We start from the raw sequence: 18,000 nt of genomic DNA, 5'->3' as shown, positions 1-18,000 counted from the left end.
TAATCCAGCTCCTTGACCTGGTTTCCTCTGGCTCTGCCAAAAGAGCCGAAGGGCAGCATGGGGGTAGGCTGGAGGATGGGGACACTGCAGAGTTTAGCCCAACAGCAATAGAGCTGGAATGTCAGCAGTCCAAGGCTCTGGAGCCACTTCCTTCCTTTCTTCCCCACAGACCAGGAGTGACACCTTCCCACAGAATAGCCGGTGCTCAGGGAGCATGACCATTGCTCCCAGCTCACAGGAGCTGGCTCAGAGCAGAGATTCCTTCTCCTCTGCTGCTGAAGCCCTTTGAAATGTGTTTACATACCAGGTGGGAATAAAAAGTCAGAATTTCATTGGTGTTCGGCCAGGGAATCACTCCGATTTGAAAACCCTTGTGTGACTTGGTTTTTCTGATCGTGCCAGCAAAAATAAATGCAGGCACTAAAGCAGGCATGGAGAAATCAGCAGATCAGGATGCTTGGACATCCCAGCTCCACAGGGCTTTCCCTGTGGAGGTTGTCCAACATGGTGCATCACACCAAACCCTTTTGGTTTCAATACCCATTATATTTCCTTAATGTGCCAGTGGGTTGTCCCCACCAAGCCCACATGCCAGAGCCCTCTTTTGTGTTACCTCCCTGCCATGTCCCCACCCCAGATGAACTGCTTAGCACAGTTTGGTGAACATGCCTTCCAATGAGGCCTCCACAACCCCAGCACTGCTGCCTGGGAGTGTTTCTGCAGCAACACTGCTGCAGTTCATGCCTTCCAGAGCTATTTTCCACCACAGGGACTTCATCAGCACCGGATAAGTTGGGAGCCTGGAGCAGCTCCCTTTGCCATCCTCCTTTGAACTCATTAGTGAAGATGCCAAGGCTTGACTGGATATTTAGTTTGCTGGCACTTCTTTAGGCCTCTGTGCCCTAAATAGCACTCAGCAGTCATTTATCATTGCAGCCCAGGTCCTCCAGGCAGCATGCTTTTGCATAGCTGTATTTATAGCCTTGTCAATTTTCATTCTCTTTTTCAGAAACAGAAATACTGATATTCTCTGCTGAAGCTTCCTGTCGAAGCTGCCACCCACCCATGGTTCAATAAACACCAGCCACCTCTCAAGCAAAGTTTGTCACAACAAAATCTTCTCTCATGCCTTGATCTCCACTAGCTGTGGCTGCTCTTCTTCTGGAAACTACCTTTATTTCTGTTCTACTGGGCACCAAGTTGTCTTTTCCAGTGGATGCAGAACCTTGCTAACCCTTGGACCTACATCTCTCCCCTGTCACAGAATCATAGAATTGTTTAGACTGGAAAATACCTCTAAGATCAAGTCCAGCCATCAACCCAGCACTGCCATGTTCACCATGTTTCGGTTTGTGTCATGGGGTCTGACTGCCCTGAGGACAACAAAACCAACACATGTCCATCTGGCAGTGAAGTGTGGGAGACGCTGTGGCAAAAGGCTCGGTGCAGCAGCGTGACTCCCAGCTTCCCTTCATGGGGGGTCCTGTGAAGTTCGCAGCTGGTTTGGCAAACAGCCCATGGGGCCATCCGTTTCTCCAGGAATCGCAGCCCTGCTCCAATGCTCCGGTTCGAGAAATTGGTCTAATTAGAGAAGAGTGAAATGCTTCTCCTGCTTGGAGAGCCTCAGGTCCCCAGCCTACTTAAAGCTCCACATAAGACCATTAGCACGACAACGTGTCTCCCCAGAACGACGCATCCGCTCGCACGCTTGGCAGGCCGCCGACCAGATGTAGCCAGGCTGTCTGGAGGTGCCAAGCATAACAATTAACAGTGGCTTCATGGTGGGGTTGGCAATGGCAGCTGCAAACAGCAGGCACATTCGGCCGCCCACCTTGCTTCCAGCCATGGCATGGTCCTCTTGCACTCTTCCAAGAGGCACTGCCGGGGGTCAAGGAGATCACAGCAAGGGTCCCTTGGTGCCAAACAGCTGCAGGACCTCGGTGACATACCAAAATTGAAGTCCCCTTGTGAAGAGCACCAGCTAGTATGTGCCTCAGCTAAATCATTGAATATTGTACCTTATTTCTGCCAAAGTGTTGTGTCTCTTTGGGTTTTTTTCATGATAAATCGATCTGCAGTTCTGCAAACACAGAGTCACTTCATCCAGGTGAACAGGCCTGTGGAGTTTGGGAGGGAGGCTGCCATGTTCCTTGCTTGCTGCAGCAGGCACAAGCTGCTTTATTAGGTCTTAATTACATCCTTGCTATCCAAAATTCTTAAATTTGCCACTAAAGGCAGATGGAAACAAAAATGTCGCACTTTTGCAGTTCAGATACTTGCAGCCATGAATAATATACTCACACACTCATTTGTTAATGGGTACACTTCTCCTCTAATTTCTTTCCCCCTCCAGACATTTGCAAAAGCTCTTTTCATATTCCCATCACACCTTTAGCAAGCAGTAAGCCATTCTGTGTTTTGTTGCTCTTATCTCTTCTCTGAAAGCTTTTATTGACTGCATGTTGGTTTTGTCTCCTTACCTTTTCCATTTCCCATCTAGCCTTTTTTTGGTTGTTATTTTGCTGTTGTTGTTTCAAGCCTTCAGATCTCCAAGAAGTCCCTCATGGAGTTATTTTAGTTATTCCTCAGTGCAGCAGCTGAGAAATCCAGGAAGAGCTAATGACAGGAACAATAAAGGAAAGGAGACTTGGCTCCGGAATGCATTTGGATTAAGGGGTGGGGAGTTCAGTAAATTATTGAACTACCTGGATGAAGAATTCATATCAAAACCTATTTTGCCTTAGTGCCTGACACTCATTTGCATTTAAGAGATGTAAGTGTTTTAGGGATGAGCTCTGAAGCTGCTTCTCTGTATGTTTCTTGCTGCAAAGAGAGGGATGAGCCACTTCCCTCCTTACACAGCAAGTGTCTGCAGGACTGGGGCCATCCTCCACGCTGAACCAACGAGCAGTGCCCGGCAAGTCCATTCAGAGATGAGTTTCTGCTTCTGCCCTCACACTCACCCTGCAGCAGCATCCACAGCAAACCTTTAGCCAAGGCTAGACTGGGTGACCCAGCCAGTTTGCTCCACTTTGCCCAAAACTAGGCACAGAGGTATCCCTTTCCTGGCGCGGGTGGCTGGTGGTCCTTGCACAGGGGTTGCACAGTGGGACTGGAGGTTTGATCGAGACAAGGCCCTGGGGCTCTCCCCTCCCCTTGTGCACTACCTGTGTGCATGGGACTACCCTCTCCCTGGCTGTATGAGCAGGACCCTGCCTGGCTGTCTCAGAGGTCATGGATGCACCAGGGCTTTGGCCATTTTTCTGAGTAGGTTTGCAGTCAGGACAGGCATCAGGGGGCTCTGGCACCAACAAGGGCAGGAGGAGCCCAGAGTGCACAGGCAAACAAGAGCATTTACCTGTTGTGCTTCAATGCCAGCTGCTGTTGGAGCCGCTGGAGTGAGGGACTTTCCGAATCTCTGAGGCGTGAAACCACTAATAGCTCAGCTTTGATCCCACTAGTTTGAAAGGAGTCCTGAATTTTCCAAAGCAACCAACTCTCATCAGAGGTTGGAGGCTGCCGCCTTTGCCCATTTTCACTTTGGTTGGGAACGCTCTGAGCTGTGCGTCTGGAAATGCCCAACTACCTCAAGGAACCTCAGTTTTGTACGACTGGGCCTGTGGCTGCTTTTGGAAACAAACCACAGTGGCTTCCCAAGGTATTTTGGTGACTGATGGCTGCTTTAGTGCCGTGGTAACCACAAGGGTTTTGTGCAGAAGCGTTTCTGTAACTTCTGAAGTGGGAAATGTGGGGTTGTCTGCCCTTCCAGAACCTCTTGCTCTCGGAGTCTTGACTTTCCTTGCTACCAGTCCTTTGGACATCAAAGCAGCTGGTTCACTGAGGACCTTGTTCTGCAGAAAGGGCCTGGTGTTGCTCTCCACAATCAATTGTTTTTTGTAAGGAAGAGAAAAGCTCTTTGCCCAGCTCAGGCAAAACTAGCAGAAGAAATGCAGAGTTTCTAGGTCATGATGGTTTTGAGAGATGAGTTAAAAAGAGAAAAGAGCTTAGAAGACTCTTGAAACACCGAGCAGTGAGAGGGCCAATGGCTAAGCATTGCATATCCCAAAAGACTGAATCCTCTTTCACATGCCTTGGAAACACCTCGTCCCTTCTCACAGGGCTCCTGCTGCTTGCAGCCCAGTGAGCCCATGGGTGAACTGATGCTTGTTTGGGGGAAGCATAGAGGGGAAGATTCACCTCCAAGCAAGAAGCCGTAGTGCTGCATCCTTCCTATCTGCCCTGGCTCTCTGGAGCATTCCCAGCCTTTTTCTTTCCATGCTCCACTGGAGTCTAATCCTGCATGCAGAAAATTCCTCATGCATTTTGCTCTTATTCCTTCAGGGCATCTGTTTTCTCTTTCATTCTGTCTGGCTGTTCACCAGCCTGAACTCAGTTACTCTAATCCCTCCATCTTCAGTGATGTTCTCAGCTCCACATAATAAATATTAACAGCTTACACGTATCTTGGGGTTCTTATGCAAGGGCTCCAAATAGCTTTATGGTTCATACGCACATGGGGCTCACTTTATTTGCCAGCAAAATACAGCCGCCGATGAGACAGCAGTTGTTTAGCAACCTACAGTGACAACACACAATAGCTAAGACGGGAAGTAAAGATAAATATCGTATCCATTTGAAACTCCAGGAGGGGATTGGAGTTGGCAGAATATAAGTACTCATGCTGAATTTTTGCCAGAATGCTCTGAATAGCATTCCTATGCTTACAGAAAGAGCTATAGGATTTTAAATACCTAACCCATCCCTGGGGGTTTATTTACCACTCACATAAATGGCATGCACGTTTTGGGATGCCAGTGATGCTCTTCACTGGAGAAAGGCAAGTCACTTGAGTAATGAACTGTACAGGATTACTCTAAAGCCCTTCCTCAAACATTCTGAGGAAGGAAAAATCAGATTATTTTGTATAAACACCTATCTATTAGCTATCAAATTAAATGATATTTTTCTTTTAGACAGATTCACCCTTCAGCTATGGCTATCTCCACCCTGAGAAGACACCAGGCCGATTGTGGCATTTTTTCAGTGGTGCCACAAACTCTTTGATCTCCTAACACTAAAAGCTTTAATGTGGTGGAGAAAAAAAGAGAGGAGAGGGGAGGGGAACACATTCCTTCCTCTTCAGAGCATGATGGCTGTGGGAGCAGAGACTCTGGTTGAGGACGCTGCATTACCCTTGTGTGATCCAGGGAGCACTGGTGGCATCAAGTGGCACTCGTTCACCATGTGCCTCTTCCCTATTGGAAAGTTCAGGCGTGACAAAAGCAACAAAGTGAATGGGAACAAACCAGCCTGTCTCAGCTTCAGCTGATGCCTTGGCTGCTGAAGAAAACCCAAGCCCTGTGTGACTTACCCACAGGCCGTGTACTGGAGCTGAGCATTAACTGCTGGCCATGACCCTTCCTGGCTATCCTCTGCTATTTAAAGATTTTGTTATAAATGGGTGTTCTGTTCAGTTAATGGAGAGCTTAAAATAAAAAAGTCCCTGGTGATCCTTCAGCAACAGAGATGCTGAGAACCTCAGTTTAAGGTGACATCCATAGTGTCCCCCATTTCCTGACTCCCAGACCACAAGGTAGCTTGAGACTTTTCATGTCTCCCTCTGATGGCTTATTCCACCCCAGGCCAGGGTGAACACAACCACCCTTTCCCAGTGCTGCAGAGCCCCCCATGTTTGTCCTGGGATCATAAGATGTATGGGGGGGCAGGAGGGGCAGGCAGCTGGCAGCACAGGTGTCTCACCAACATCCACCAAGCTCCCTCCACTGGGTGTTCCCTACTGAGCTGCTGGAAAGATTTCTCAGCAGAGGAGAAGCAAGGAGGGACAGAAAATTAGGGATGGGATGGACAAGGGGGCACCTCTTGTCTCCCATACAGGCATTTCCACCTGGTGAGGTGATAACCTCCCAGCCTGTCTCACTGGCCTGAGCACCTCCAATGACCCTCAGCCAGTGCCCAGAGCTCAGGGACATGCAAAGCATTCCTGCTACTCCCATTCCAGGGATAGGACTTCTCATTTCTACCCTTGTCTTACAGGGCAATAGCTCTTGAATAATAGTATTAGCTGTCTTTAAGACAAACTTATCCTGCATATTCAGATCTTAAGTTGCCAGCTTCTCTCCAGCAGTCCTGTGAAGCATAGCTAGCTGCACTGTTTTTCTATGCCTGGGTCTTTACATTTCTAGTGGTTTTGAATTTCACTGCACTGCAAAAAGGCCCCTGCTCTTGTTTCTAGAGATCTCTCTGGTTCTGTCCTCTTCCAGCCACTCCTTCATTTTAAAGGGACAGGGGAGAGGAGGTTTTTCCACTGTTGTTACAACCTGCATCTTCCCCTCACTCCCTGAGGACAATATTAAATACCGATATTGGCTCATGAGCCTCCTGCCCCTGTACACAATGTTCAGTCTGTTCCTTTGACCTGGACTCCTAAGCCATGGCTTACAGAGCATGCACAGAAAAACCTACTTTCCTCCCCCTTTTCCCAGTGGCTGTACAGGCATAGCTTAGTGTGATCCACCCTCTCCTACCCACTTTATTTTTTTGTACTTCCTAAACTGGTAATGATGCCTAAGGATCAGTTTGTTTTGCGTGATCTGCTTTATATAAGTGTGTTGGCAATTCTTAAACTTTTATCTGGAGCATCCACTTGCTGGAATATTTCCCATTGGAACGGTTCTCGGTATAAGTTCACAAATACCAGAGATAAATGGGATAGGGGAATAAGCAAGAAAAACTTGTTTATACAGCTATTGAAATCTGTGCCAGGTTAGGGAACATAGAATAGGACAAAACCTTTTCAACTCCATTTTAGTCCTTACCAGCATCACATTATCCTGTTAAATAGCCACACAACAATCTGGAGGATAGGACCCCTAGGTCAAATGACATTTTGGAGCAGCCCTGGACAGCAAGACCAGGCTGGACTTGGATATCTGAACTCTCTGCTCCTTGCAGGGCAGAGGTAAGGGCAGAGGACAGGGTTGAGGGACTGCCAGCCCCTGCCTGGTTCAGCCTTGGGGACAGGGTACCAAACCTCCCGCAACTCTGCTGCTTTGCCTCCACACCACAGAACGTCACCTCCCTGGCAGGGCTGGAAGGGTCTCGACAGGAGGTGCCTGTGCTGGCATGACCATCACACCCAGCCTGCCTGGGAACTACAGGGGGACAGGGAAACACAAGCTTCTGCAGGCAGTCCTGCAGCACACAGAATCTCGCAGGGCAAAGCCATGCCAGGGGGACCTGGAGGGGGCACAGGCAGAGAGCCACCCACCAACACACGAGGGATCCCTGCTGTGCCTTCCGAGGAAACGGGCATTTCTCACCACTCTGATCCTGCCCACATATTTCTCAGTGAACTCAGGTCTTGCCTCTGGGCACTCAGTGCTATTTAATTCATCCAAAGGGATAAATCTCCCTCTCCTACTTTCCAGGCTGGCATGCCACAACCGCCTCAAACCTGCACACATCAGGGCTTGGCTACACACTGGCCATAACTACAACATCCCCTGCTACATCATCCTAATCCCCTCCCATTCCCCTTCTTCCTAAAAATGACAAGTCTGGATGCAAAACTAAACGCGGGAAGGAACCCCGGCCAGTTCTTCCTCTTGCCCCTTCTCCTCTAATCCCTGCTAGCCCTCTCCAGGCTTTGCCTGGTGCCTCATCACAACCCCCCAGAGGTACCAGGTGCTGCGGGTCACCCCCGAGGCCTCCCGTGTTTGCTGCGGAAAGGCTCTCAGGGAGCGAGGAAGGCTCAGGGGACGGCCCGAGCAAGGAGGGAAGAGCCTCGCTTGCCGCCTGCCGTCAGAAATCTGAACTGAAGATCGCCGTGATCCCGACACCTCGGCCAGCAAGTGCAGGCCTGGGCTCACGCCAGTGTGCAGCCAGCAAGACCCCTCCTCCCGTCGCTGCACACCTCCCCTCTCTGACACGAGGGAGCCCAACTGCATCTTCAAGGCACCACGACAGAGTTGTGACTTCCAGCTGTGCACCACCAAGTGCCTGCACAGGGAAACTTCATTACAAACTCTACCTGCCCTCTACAACTTTCCAGATGGCCTACATTAAGGGAAACAAGGTGCATGTTACTTACGAAAAACAATAACCTGTATTTATGGTTTGACTCTAAGCCATAATTCAGTGCCAAAGCTCAGCAAATAAGTAAAGAAAGAGCTTATGCTTTTAAATCACCTGCAAGGCTTCAGGCCACTCTTCTAGCAGACGCTTTCCTGCTGCAAGGTGCAAGCCTCTGTTCTGGAGGAATAGAAGGTTTCACCAGGAGAAGCTGTCACACCCACACACGACATTGTAAGGAAGAGAGCAAGCCACACAGGTGCCAATGACTGTAGCTATAAGTTATTTATTCTGCAAAATAGAGGTATCTTCTATGGAGTTGAACACTGGAATCACAGCATTATGAACTGAGTTGTGGAAACATTATGACAGCACACACACACACGCAGGCACACACGTGTACACCTACACACGCGCACACACGCAGCCTTCGTACGGGCCCCACTCCTGCACGATCCACATGGAGCCCTCTCTGCACCTTTATTTGCAAAAACCTGCGGTGAGGGTTGCATTCAAGACCCCTTCCCCTATTCACAGGGCTTCCCAGGGCGGGTCAGGATTGGGAACATGGCACAGGCAGCACGTGTGTAGTGCACAAGACCCCCTGCCCAGTGTCCAGCACATCCTGGAGAGGAGTTAGCTCTGGGCAGAATGCAGCCCTCAGCGGAACACTCTCACTCTCGCCACAGTCTTTGCCCACGCAGCTGAGCACAAGGTGTCTGCAGGAGGCAGACACATGTTAGGACACAGTCAGTGCTCCCTGCTCGCCATGGTCCATGTTCCAAAGCCGGTAAAACTCTGCGAAATCCACATAGGGCTCCACACGCCCATCCTCATCTGGCTGGAGCGAGTGGGTGGGGCGGGAGCGGAAGAGACCTCCATCTGAACTCGAGCTGCTGCTCTGCGTGTGAGTATTGGTTGACTGCAGCGTCACAGTTGGGCTTTGGCTAAGGAGGGAAAAAGAGAGAACATAAGCATCTTTATTCTACTCCATCTGATGCATTGGACAAGAAAAGCACCAGAACAAGCACCAGTTTCTTCACAGATCAAGCTATCCTAGCAGACAGCTAAAAAGTTGCAGTCGCTCTATGAGAGCACTACAAGTGTTGAGAACTGATTGGAATTGACAAACACCAAAGGTATCTGATTCACATTAACTGTAAGGCCTTAAGTACAACCAGGCATCTGAGCAACAGAGGAAGCAGAAAAAAACAGGCATGCACTCTGCTGGCCTCCCCATACCCAGAACAGTACGAGCTTTACGAGAAGAGTCTGGCAGCAAGGAAAGCTATTCTTGCGTGCCCTGTGCTGCAGCCAAGGCAGCTCTAGTGCGTCAGCCTCATTGTTTCTGGAGCTACAGAGCACAATACCCACAGCGCTTCTTCACTGGGCAGTGTGCACACACCACCCTGTGCCAAGGGCTCAACATAAACCACAGCCACTAACTAGTATGACACTGCAGAGTGGATCCAAAGAGGACCCAGTTCTAAGATTTATCCACTTTTTCTTTTTTTCCTGGGCTCTGCCTATAAGCAAATCAACTTCAGCAGCATAGCCTCCCCAGGAGCTTTACAGGTGACCCACAGAGTCCCTCTTCCTTACTAAAATGAAGGGCATCCACAGTCCCTCTGTGCACAGCACCCAACACACTTGGCACATGAGATCCAAAGAGAAGGGCTGCTCACTGCCAGAATGCCTTCCACGAACAGCAGCAGATGCTGCTCCCAAGGCATGTTGCCAGAGCTGGCTTCAGAGCTGTTGCCTCACTCATTCCCACTCCTCACACAATTGCTTTCCAGCTAACACATTATGCTGGCTGTCAATACTGTTAGTGGGGGGGGAGCGCATTCCAGATAAGGGAATGACTGACAGGTAACTGACAGCTGTCTCTGCTTTTCAACCACTTTATACAGTGTGAGGTGCAGGGAAAACTGTGGGTAGCAAGAGAGCAGGACTTTACTTAGTGAGGGTGGGGGTGGCTTCATCCAGAGTTGAGCTGCTGTGGGCACCATTGACCATCTGGCCTTGAGAAGGCATGACAAGAGACAGCGTGACACTTGTCTTGCTTGTGCTTTGGGAGCTGGAATATGGCACAGAGACTGGGTAGACACGGCCTCCTGAGAAGGGAGAAAACAGAAGTTATAAAATGCAGTTCAGACATGAGCAACTGGGGGTGCAGCACAGCAGCAAAAAACCCCAAGAATTTATATCCAAATGCCTTTGATGCTGTACTGTATCCTGTCAAATTGTCACAGATTCCATATCTCAAAAGCCCATCATCTGTTTAATATAAAAATTCCTTCTACACCAACTACCTCCTCTCCCAATGTGAGGTGAGTGCTGGATCAATCCAGAGATCTTATCTTCCTCCCCCCCATTTTGTTTCATTCTCTCCCCAACACACCTTGTGTTGGTGTCAGCGTGGGCTGGCTCATCTCACCCAGGGGGTACCCAAAATTCCTCACAAGCAGCGTCATGTCTTCGTGACGGGGACAGAACTTGGACCGCTCCCCACCACTGGCAAAAGTGTCACAGTGAATGCGCTTTACCCGGTCCACTACTGCTTGTGCCACAGCATCCAGTGACGTCTGCTTGGCAAACTCTGTGGCTATCATGGCTGCAATTTCCTGAGCAGAGAAGGAAAAAAAAAAATCACCAGAAGAAAGATTTCTACGAGATTTTGGAGGAAACCTTTTCCTGCCATCTGATCTAAGAGTTTTTATGGCAACTAATCTGACTGTGATGCTTACCTGCTGAAAATGTGCCTTTGTGCCTTGAGTCATCCCACTTCCTTTAATGGGCTACTCCTAAGGGACAGGCAGCTGCCTAGAAGAACTGGCTTGGCAAAGCAGCTCCCATATTATTAAACTGGAATGGGGTGGCACAGGCATTCAGCCTGGCCAGCACTGACAGAACAGATGAGGAGTTCAGCCTGTATGAGAGCAGCTGACACCGCTGGAGTGAGTCAATAGCCATGGGAATGTTTCCCTTGTGAGCAGGCTCACCTGGTTGGCCTGCCCAGGCCCATGAGCTGCCTCCAGTGCTTTATAGAGCCCTTCGGACATGAGCACCAAGAATCCTGTCACCCCATCCAGTGAGTGCCCTCCGTGGATTTCAGGCTCTGCTATGATGGGCTTAGATTTAGCAGCACTGGAAAGAGACAGTAATTTAACATTTAATGGTGACATAGTAGGTGAGAATGGAGTGATCATGAAGAAAAGGAGGGCTTGAAACCCCAAAAGTTGACTTTTTCTGACCTGAGCAGTTCAATATCAGTATAGCCGTATTTGACTTTGTAATCTCCAATGCGCCGAGTGCTTTCCTGCCCACGAATAGTTCCCACTTGTTTTATTTTCCCTGCATCCAAGCCTGCCAGATTGAAAACCAAAAATGTTTCATTAACTTTGTGAAACTTGCAGAACTTCCTCTGAGAAAAGAAATATCCACAGCTACATAGGACTGTAAGACAAAACGAGACACCGAAGAATCATCAGGAACATATAAACATCATCAGAACCATCTAAAAAGGGAGAAAAGGAGTAGCAGTTTGCTGTGTTTCAAGGGACACCTTTTCATTAGTTCCAAGCTGGGAAGGAGAGGGAAGGGGGGAGACACACGCAGCCCAACAGGCATACTCTAAATGCAACAGCTGGCCCTGAGACAAAGCGCACATCCTGCTCCTAAGCCACCAGCAGCAGCTGGCCTGGGTGCGCAGGCATTTGGCAAAAAGGCAGGGGAACATCTGCATCTGTAAGCTCTGGACTGTGTGATGGGAGGAGAAGGCAGGAATGAGGAAAACATATGTGAAGGATTCTGCTTTTTCTTCCACCTGTAATTGGCCCCTGCTCCTAAGCTCCACGTGACAATTTCAGTAATACATTAGACTGCAGAGAAGTTGTGGAGTCTCCCTCACTGGAGATATTCATGAACCTGTACAACATGCTCAGGGATGACCCTCCTCGAGCAGAAGCTTGGACCAGATGAGCCAGTTCAACCTCACCCATGCTGTGATTCTGAGAAAAGACCTACCTACAAGAGGCACTGAATTTGCTCAAGTGCTCAAATTCATATGGGCTTCTCCTAAAATAAGAACAATGATCAGTCAAGTATTTATTTAAATAAACTTATGGGGAAATAGCTCTGGCAGAGGCTAGGAAGTAATCCCATCTTGCTGCTACTATTTGAGGCAGGACTTGGAGCAGATGAGCCACTTACTTGATCTGTTGTGGCAACCCCCCTTTCCTTATTATACCTAGAGCTATCAGCCAGAAAACATTGAGATTTTATCTAGGGATGACTGTCCTCAGTACAAGGTGAAGGCAGGGGTCCAGCTGAAATTCTCCCTTTGACTCAAACCAAGCCTTGTTGCACAGATGGCTCTGCACCTACCCCAGCAGTAAGACACAAGTCCTCCATCTGCTGCAGACCACAGCTGACTCATCGACACGGCCCGGCTCATTTGCCAGCTCCTGGCAGGGGGGTACACGCCATCGACAGACACAAACAGAGGGAGGCTCACAGGACGCCAGAGGGGTCATGTCTAAACCACAGCAACTCTCCCAGGGCACCGAACAAGCTGTGATATGCTGGCTGAAGGACCACAAAAGCACAAGACCTCTCCCACTCTTCCCTCAAGACAGGGGTGGCACAGGCAAATGCTATCCACACTACCTCATCTCTATGCTTCAACCTAGCCCAACAACAACCTCCCTTGGGCCCCCAAAACAGCCTGTGTGCACTGTCTTGTTCCACAGGATCTTTGTTCTGCTGGGGCTGTAGGCAGGAGCACCAGTGCTGCACCAAGTTAAGACTGGTACATCTAACAGATCCCTGTTCTCCTATGGACTGCAGCTAAATTCTGCATTTTTAGCAGTAAAAACACAGTCAAGAAGTCCCTTTCCCTGGATTCTTGTATTCAGTCTTCTGTTTCACGGCACATATCCCTAGTGCAGGAATAGGAGTAAAAGTGGGAATGAAAGAGAAATAGAATAAAACAAGACCTAGCAGCAGAAATTACCACATCAACAGCCTCATGTGGTAAGAATGTATCTGCCAGGTGAATCTAATGAAGAATGCCACCTTAGATCTACCTAAATAAAAGTACAGCACCCAAGTATCTCAATAAGAAGAATTTGGTACTAGCAATCACACAAGTGGTCTGGGTTAGCTCTAGACCAAGAAAGAAAACATGTCAAACACTGTAAAGGAAAAGGGAAATTGCCTAAGGCAAAATGTCAGCATTAAGACTTCAACAGTTACTGATGTGAGAGCAGTAAATGCCAGTGCTTGGCCTGGCTCTGTCTGAAGTGAAGCTGCTTTTTTTCAGCAGCAGCTTGTACAAAGGCATATTGAAATGTACCATCCTGAGGGTGAGGCATCACACAGAACTTAAAGCAGCATAACTGTGGTCTGCCTCCACAGGAGCCGTCATACATTGTCCGCTTCACTTCTACCCTCTGGCTCTGTGCTTCCACTCCTGCCTTCCTATCGACTACAGCAACAGCTGGAGCACAAATCAATGCCAGTTTGGCAGCTGGACACAAAACTAACACTCCAAACTTGAAACAAAGGCATAGTTTTCTGCTGGGTCAGTGAGAGAGCTTACTCACTCTGTAGCCCCAGAATGGCTAGAAAGGCACAAAAAGAAGGCACTGAACTTGTCATCTGAAAACACGGTAAGCTTCTTTTTGTGGTTATTTATTGTTCCTGTGGCTTGAGTCATTCTGGGTGCCCCAGATAAACAGCCATGCGATGTTCTCAGCTAAGAACACAAAATCCAAATACTCACCCAGCTGAGAGAAGCGAAAAAGTTCATCCTCATTCTCTGTTGTATGGTCCACGTTGAGCTGAGTCACCTGCAGCCCATCCACCGTGGACTTGCATAGCAGTGCCCGGTTGGTACCTGCAGTGGGAGCAGCGAGATGAGGCACCAGATAGCTCTGCCGTTAACAGGGAGAACATATCCAAAGGGAAAAGGAACAGAGTGGAGAATAAAGACAGAAAAGAAGAGAAAGGCTCATGTACTGTCTCATCATGATCTCCAAAATGTAACCTTGCTAGCAGCATAGTGGGTCTGCTAGGCAGCTCTCCATCCAGACCTGAGCCGGTACCTCCCAAGAAAGCTCTGTATTTCTCAGAGAACCTGCACTACTCCTCTCAACCCATTTTCCCTCTGTTCTTTGGCCATACACACCACATCACCCAACATCTGCAGGGATGAAGAGCCAGGCTGATTTCAAGTGCTTGTATAAGTAGGAAGCATATCACTGCTTGGCCACAGACCAAAGAAACTGTCCCCCACATTCAAATTTCTTTTACTTCCTAGAGCCCCTGCCATCCACAGGAATGCTGAGACAGAGCCACTGACAAAAACCAACTCACCCACATTGGCAATGTAGAGCTTGTTGTTGAGAACAACAGCCACAATAGCCATGGCTCCTCCAGAGATCTCCTGCTCTACAACCTTCAATCTCTCCACAATCTTCTGGTACTGAGGAGGGAGCTGGTGGTGAGGAACACCCTGGAAGCCAAAATGAGGGAGAAGCTTAAACACACAGTCCACAACACAGAAATCACAGCTGGAATAAAAATTCTGTAGGGAGGGGACTCATCCTGACATGCTTTGTGTCATGCCTGTAGAAGACATATAATTTTTTTGTTCAATCCCAGTGAATGACACAGCTTTGATATGGTTCTGGAGAGGACAGTCCAGTATACCTGAAGAACAGAGCCCATATGTGCCCAGATGCCATGTAAATTTGAGGCCCTGCCTCTCATCTGCATGGCTTTGTCCTAGAAGAGCCACATGTACAGGCTGAACTCCTTTCTGTGATACACTCAGTTCCTTTTTCAGATAACCAATGATAGGTCTAAGCAGTGCCAGTATGAACAGTGGGAACTCTGCGATATGGACCAAGGCACTTGCCTCACTTCGTGCAAGCGTCCAGAAGAGAACCACAGAGAAGTAACTTTCACTTACAGCCTCCCTTGGATCAAACTGACTAATATGCCCAAACCTCATCCAGCAATCTGGAAGGTGGGACCTCCAGCAAGCTCTGCTCTTAAAGTTCCATTACCTCTGGCAGCTGAGACTGCAGACTGGCCTTCTCTGCCAAGGCATCATCAATGGACTCCAGGAAACTTCTTTCCACCACATCAAAAGCCTAAAAAAGACCATAAAGAGAAACTAAACTCTTACCCAATGCCTACAGACCTTTGGGGCTACCCATCCTCACCTCTCTAAGATCAGCTCATAAGACTGGATGATCACTGTACATACAGACATTCAAGGATCACTACAGCATATCGAAACACAATTGTTTCAGCACAACTAGTTAACAACTTGTAAAAACAATCCGCAACAACTCAAAACAGCAGACAACACCATAAAAATTACATTCACAGCAGTGTCAGAGACCTATCTGATCTTGTGTGTTAATCCTGTCACTCAAGAAAGTGCACTCACAAATCCATCTCCCCACACAATAACTTCTCCCCTTCACTCACTGTCATCTCCTCCACAGGCTGACTTGTTCCTACATGTCCAGTGAAGACTGGCTGCAGCTTCCTGGAGAGCTCTCAGCACTGTGCTGACGGAGCCAGGGGACAGATGGGTATGAGGCGGGAGTGAAACAAAGCACTACAGATGCTCAGGATGAGTGCAACTGCAACCACCAGATGTTTCCAACCCTCACAGAAACCAGATGCTGCTCCCCCGACGGCAAAGTGGAGGTGGGTAGTGCGAGAAGCAGGAGCTGCTCCCACTCAAAGCTTCTTTACCTGCAGCAGAACTCGACGCACGTCAGCATCGCTGTGATCTGCATGGAGCTGGCCCAGCAGCAATTCTGCAGAGAGCCTCTGACCCACGAAGTTGGTGACTCGGTTGCCATCATAACCATTGAAGACCCCATAGAGGTAGCAGTTGTTCTCACTCCTGCCAAAATGGGAGGAGTGAGAAGCAAAAAGGTCACAAATGTCTGTAAGACACAGATACAAGTAGCAAGTTCCCGGAGACACCTCTTGCATGCTCAGGTGCCATCCTCTTCTTCCAAGTCCTGTGGGACAATACCTGTTTTACCTGGTCTTGTGCCAGCAGGAGTCGGTGTCCCAGGTGCAACCCACTTACCTGAATTTTAACCAGTTATCTTCCAAGGGGTGACCCTCTGTCCCCTTGCCATCTGCACTGTAGGAACGGTTTGGAGCTGAGCCCACTCCAGAGAGATGGCAGGATGGTAAGTCATCTGTCCAACTGGGCTGTTGTTCCTGGCAGACAAGAAGAGGGAAGAGACCATGTAAACCCCAAGCAGTGTGAAGTGAGGATCGTAGTCCAGAACAGGTTACCAGTCCACCCCCACCCTCTTCTCAACCCTTCTCCCTCTGCTAACTAGGAGCACAGCCAATAATTCCGTATTTCCCTGCTGCAGAACAGGATCGCTTACCACATCCCTTCCCTCTGACGCTGAGCTCTGGCTGCACTTTGGCTCTTGCTAACAAGAAACCAGAAGCGAAATCTGCATGCAAGTTTTACACTCCATACAGCACAGCACTAGCTTAGCTATTCCTATGGTATATCAGATCCTCACGCACCCGTGGCACGGGAGTACAGGGAAAGCTCTGGATTCTCCCAGGACTACTCACCCAGGACAAGGGGCTGGGGCCGGCTGCTGCAGCCAGCAATTAGAGAGACATCCCTGGGGCCGCCATCTCCCTCTCGGCCTGCAGACGCCAGCTGCCCCCTCACACAGCGGGGCACCCCGCAGCCCGCAGCACTGGCACGGCCCCCGCAGCCACCTGTCGCTCACCGTGCGCTGCAGAGCGGCCGGCCAGCCCAGGGTGCGGATCGCTGACCACGCAGGGACCCCCGCAGGCCGAGACCCCCTACCCTGAGGCGGCACCGGGGGCGAGAGCGCAGGAACCCACCGCCCCGCTGCGGGGGGACCTCCCCTTTCCCACACGGCAGCGCGGGAGGCGGGTGAGGAGGAGGCCCGGGGACTCCCTCGCACCCACCTGGGGGGTGCGTGTGCACGGAGGGGGGGAAGGTGCCACTCACACTCTGCAGCAGACTCCTCCTCTGCGCCGCCATCTTGGAGCGGGAGCGGCCGCCTCCCGCCCGCCCTCCGCCGCCACAGCTCGGGCCCGCTCAGGCCCCGCCCCCGCGTGAGGCGGCGCCGGGCAAGGTCCGAGGGAAAGCCCGCGGAACTGGAATGGTTGGGAGTTTACCTGTCGTTACACCTTCCTTCTGGTCTGGGCGGAGTGCAGGCTTCTCCATTCCTTATCTGTGGCCTTCAAGTTGTGAGAAAGAAGCACCTGTTGGCTGCCACTGCCAGCGTGTGTGTGTGGAGGAGGAGGAAAGAGGGGCAGGATTGTGAGGATCAGAGAATGATGGGATCATCAAGGTTGGAAGAGACGTTTGAGATCGCCCAGTCCAACCGTCCACCCAGCACTGCCACTGTAAGCCCTAAGCCACATCACCCAGCGCCAGATCCAGATGCCTCTTAAACACCCCCAGGGATGGTGACTCCACCACCTCCATGGGCAACCTATTCCAATGCCTGACCAACAAACATAACAGTGGGAAAAAAATTCTAGTATCTAATCTGAATCTCCCCTGTCTCATCTTAAGGCCATTTCCTCTAGCTCTCTCACTGCAGGCACAGTAGAAGAGACTGGCCCCGACCTCACTACAACCTCTTTTCATGTGCGGTAGAGAGCGATGAGGTCCCCCCTGACCCTCCTCTTTAGACTAAACAAACCCAGCTCCCTCAGCTGTTCCACATCGGACGTGTTTTCTAGATCTTTCACAAGCCTTGTTGCCCTTTGCTGAACCTGCTCCAGAATCTCAATGTCCTTTTTAAAGTGAGGGGCCCAAAACGGAACACAGTACTTGAGGTGCAATTGGTACTGTGAATC

General features: G+C 49.8%; 1 protein-coding gene across 1 annotated transcript; it reads right to left on the bottom strand.

The window, feature by feature from the left end:
* Positions 1 to 8,357: 8,357 nt before the first annotated feature.
* Positions 8,358 to 17,244, bottom strand: TAB1 (TGF-beta activated kinase 1 (MAP3K7) binding protein 1). The gene is made up of 11 exons (XM_048300175.1): positions 17,141 to 17,244; positions 16,217 to 16,353; positions 15,871 to 16,024; positions 15,168 to 15,254; positions 14,473 to 14,611; positions 13,880 to 13,993; positions 11,349 to 11,460; positions 11,097 to 11,241; positions 10,496 to 10,718; positions 10,052 to 10,208; positions 8,358 to 9,038 (listed from the first exon to the last, which is right to left on the bottom strand). The coding sequence occupies exons 1-11, from the start codon at positions 17,171 to 17,173 to the stop codon at positions 8,831 to 8,833; spliced, it is 1,509 nt and encodes a 502-aa protein (XP_048156132.1). The 5' UTR covers positions 17,174 to 17,244; the 3' UTR covers positions 8,358 to 8,830.
* Between the last annotated feature and the right edge of the window lie 756 nt (positions 17,245 to 18,000).

Source organism: Corvus hawaiiensis, chromosome 4, assembly GCF_020740725.1.
Source record: "Corvus hawaiiensis isolate bCorHaw1 chromosome 4, bCorHaw1.pri.cur, whole genome shotgun sequence".
Lineage (NCBI taxonomy): Eukaryota > Metazoa > Chordata > Aves > Passeriformes > Corvidae > Corvus > Corvus hawaiiensis.
The sequence above is the reverse complement of the archived record's forward strand: the minus strand, read 5'-3'. Positions and strand labels throughout refer to the sequence as shown.

Coding starts and splice junctions, on each gene's coding strand:
- TAB1 (XM_048300175.1), bottom strand. CDS start 17,173: ATGGCGGCGCAGAGGAGGAGTCTGCTGCAGAGT. Junction 13,994..14,472: donor GCTCTACATTGCCAATGTGG/GTGAGTTGGTTT, acceptor CTCCCACTGCAG/GTACCAACCGGGCACTGCTA. Junction 10,719..11,096: donor GGCCTGGGCAGGCCAACCAG/GTGAGCCTGCTC, acceptor TTCTCTGCTCAG/GAAATTGCAGCCATGATAGC.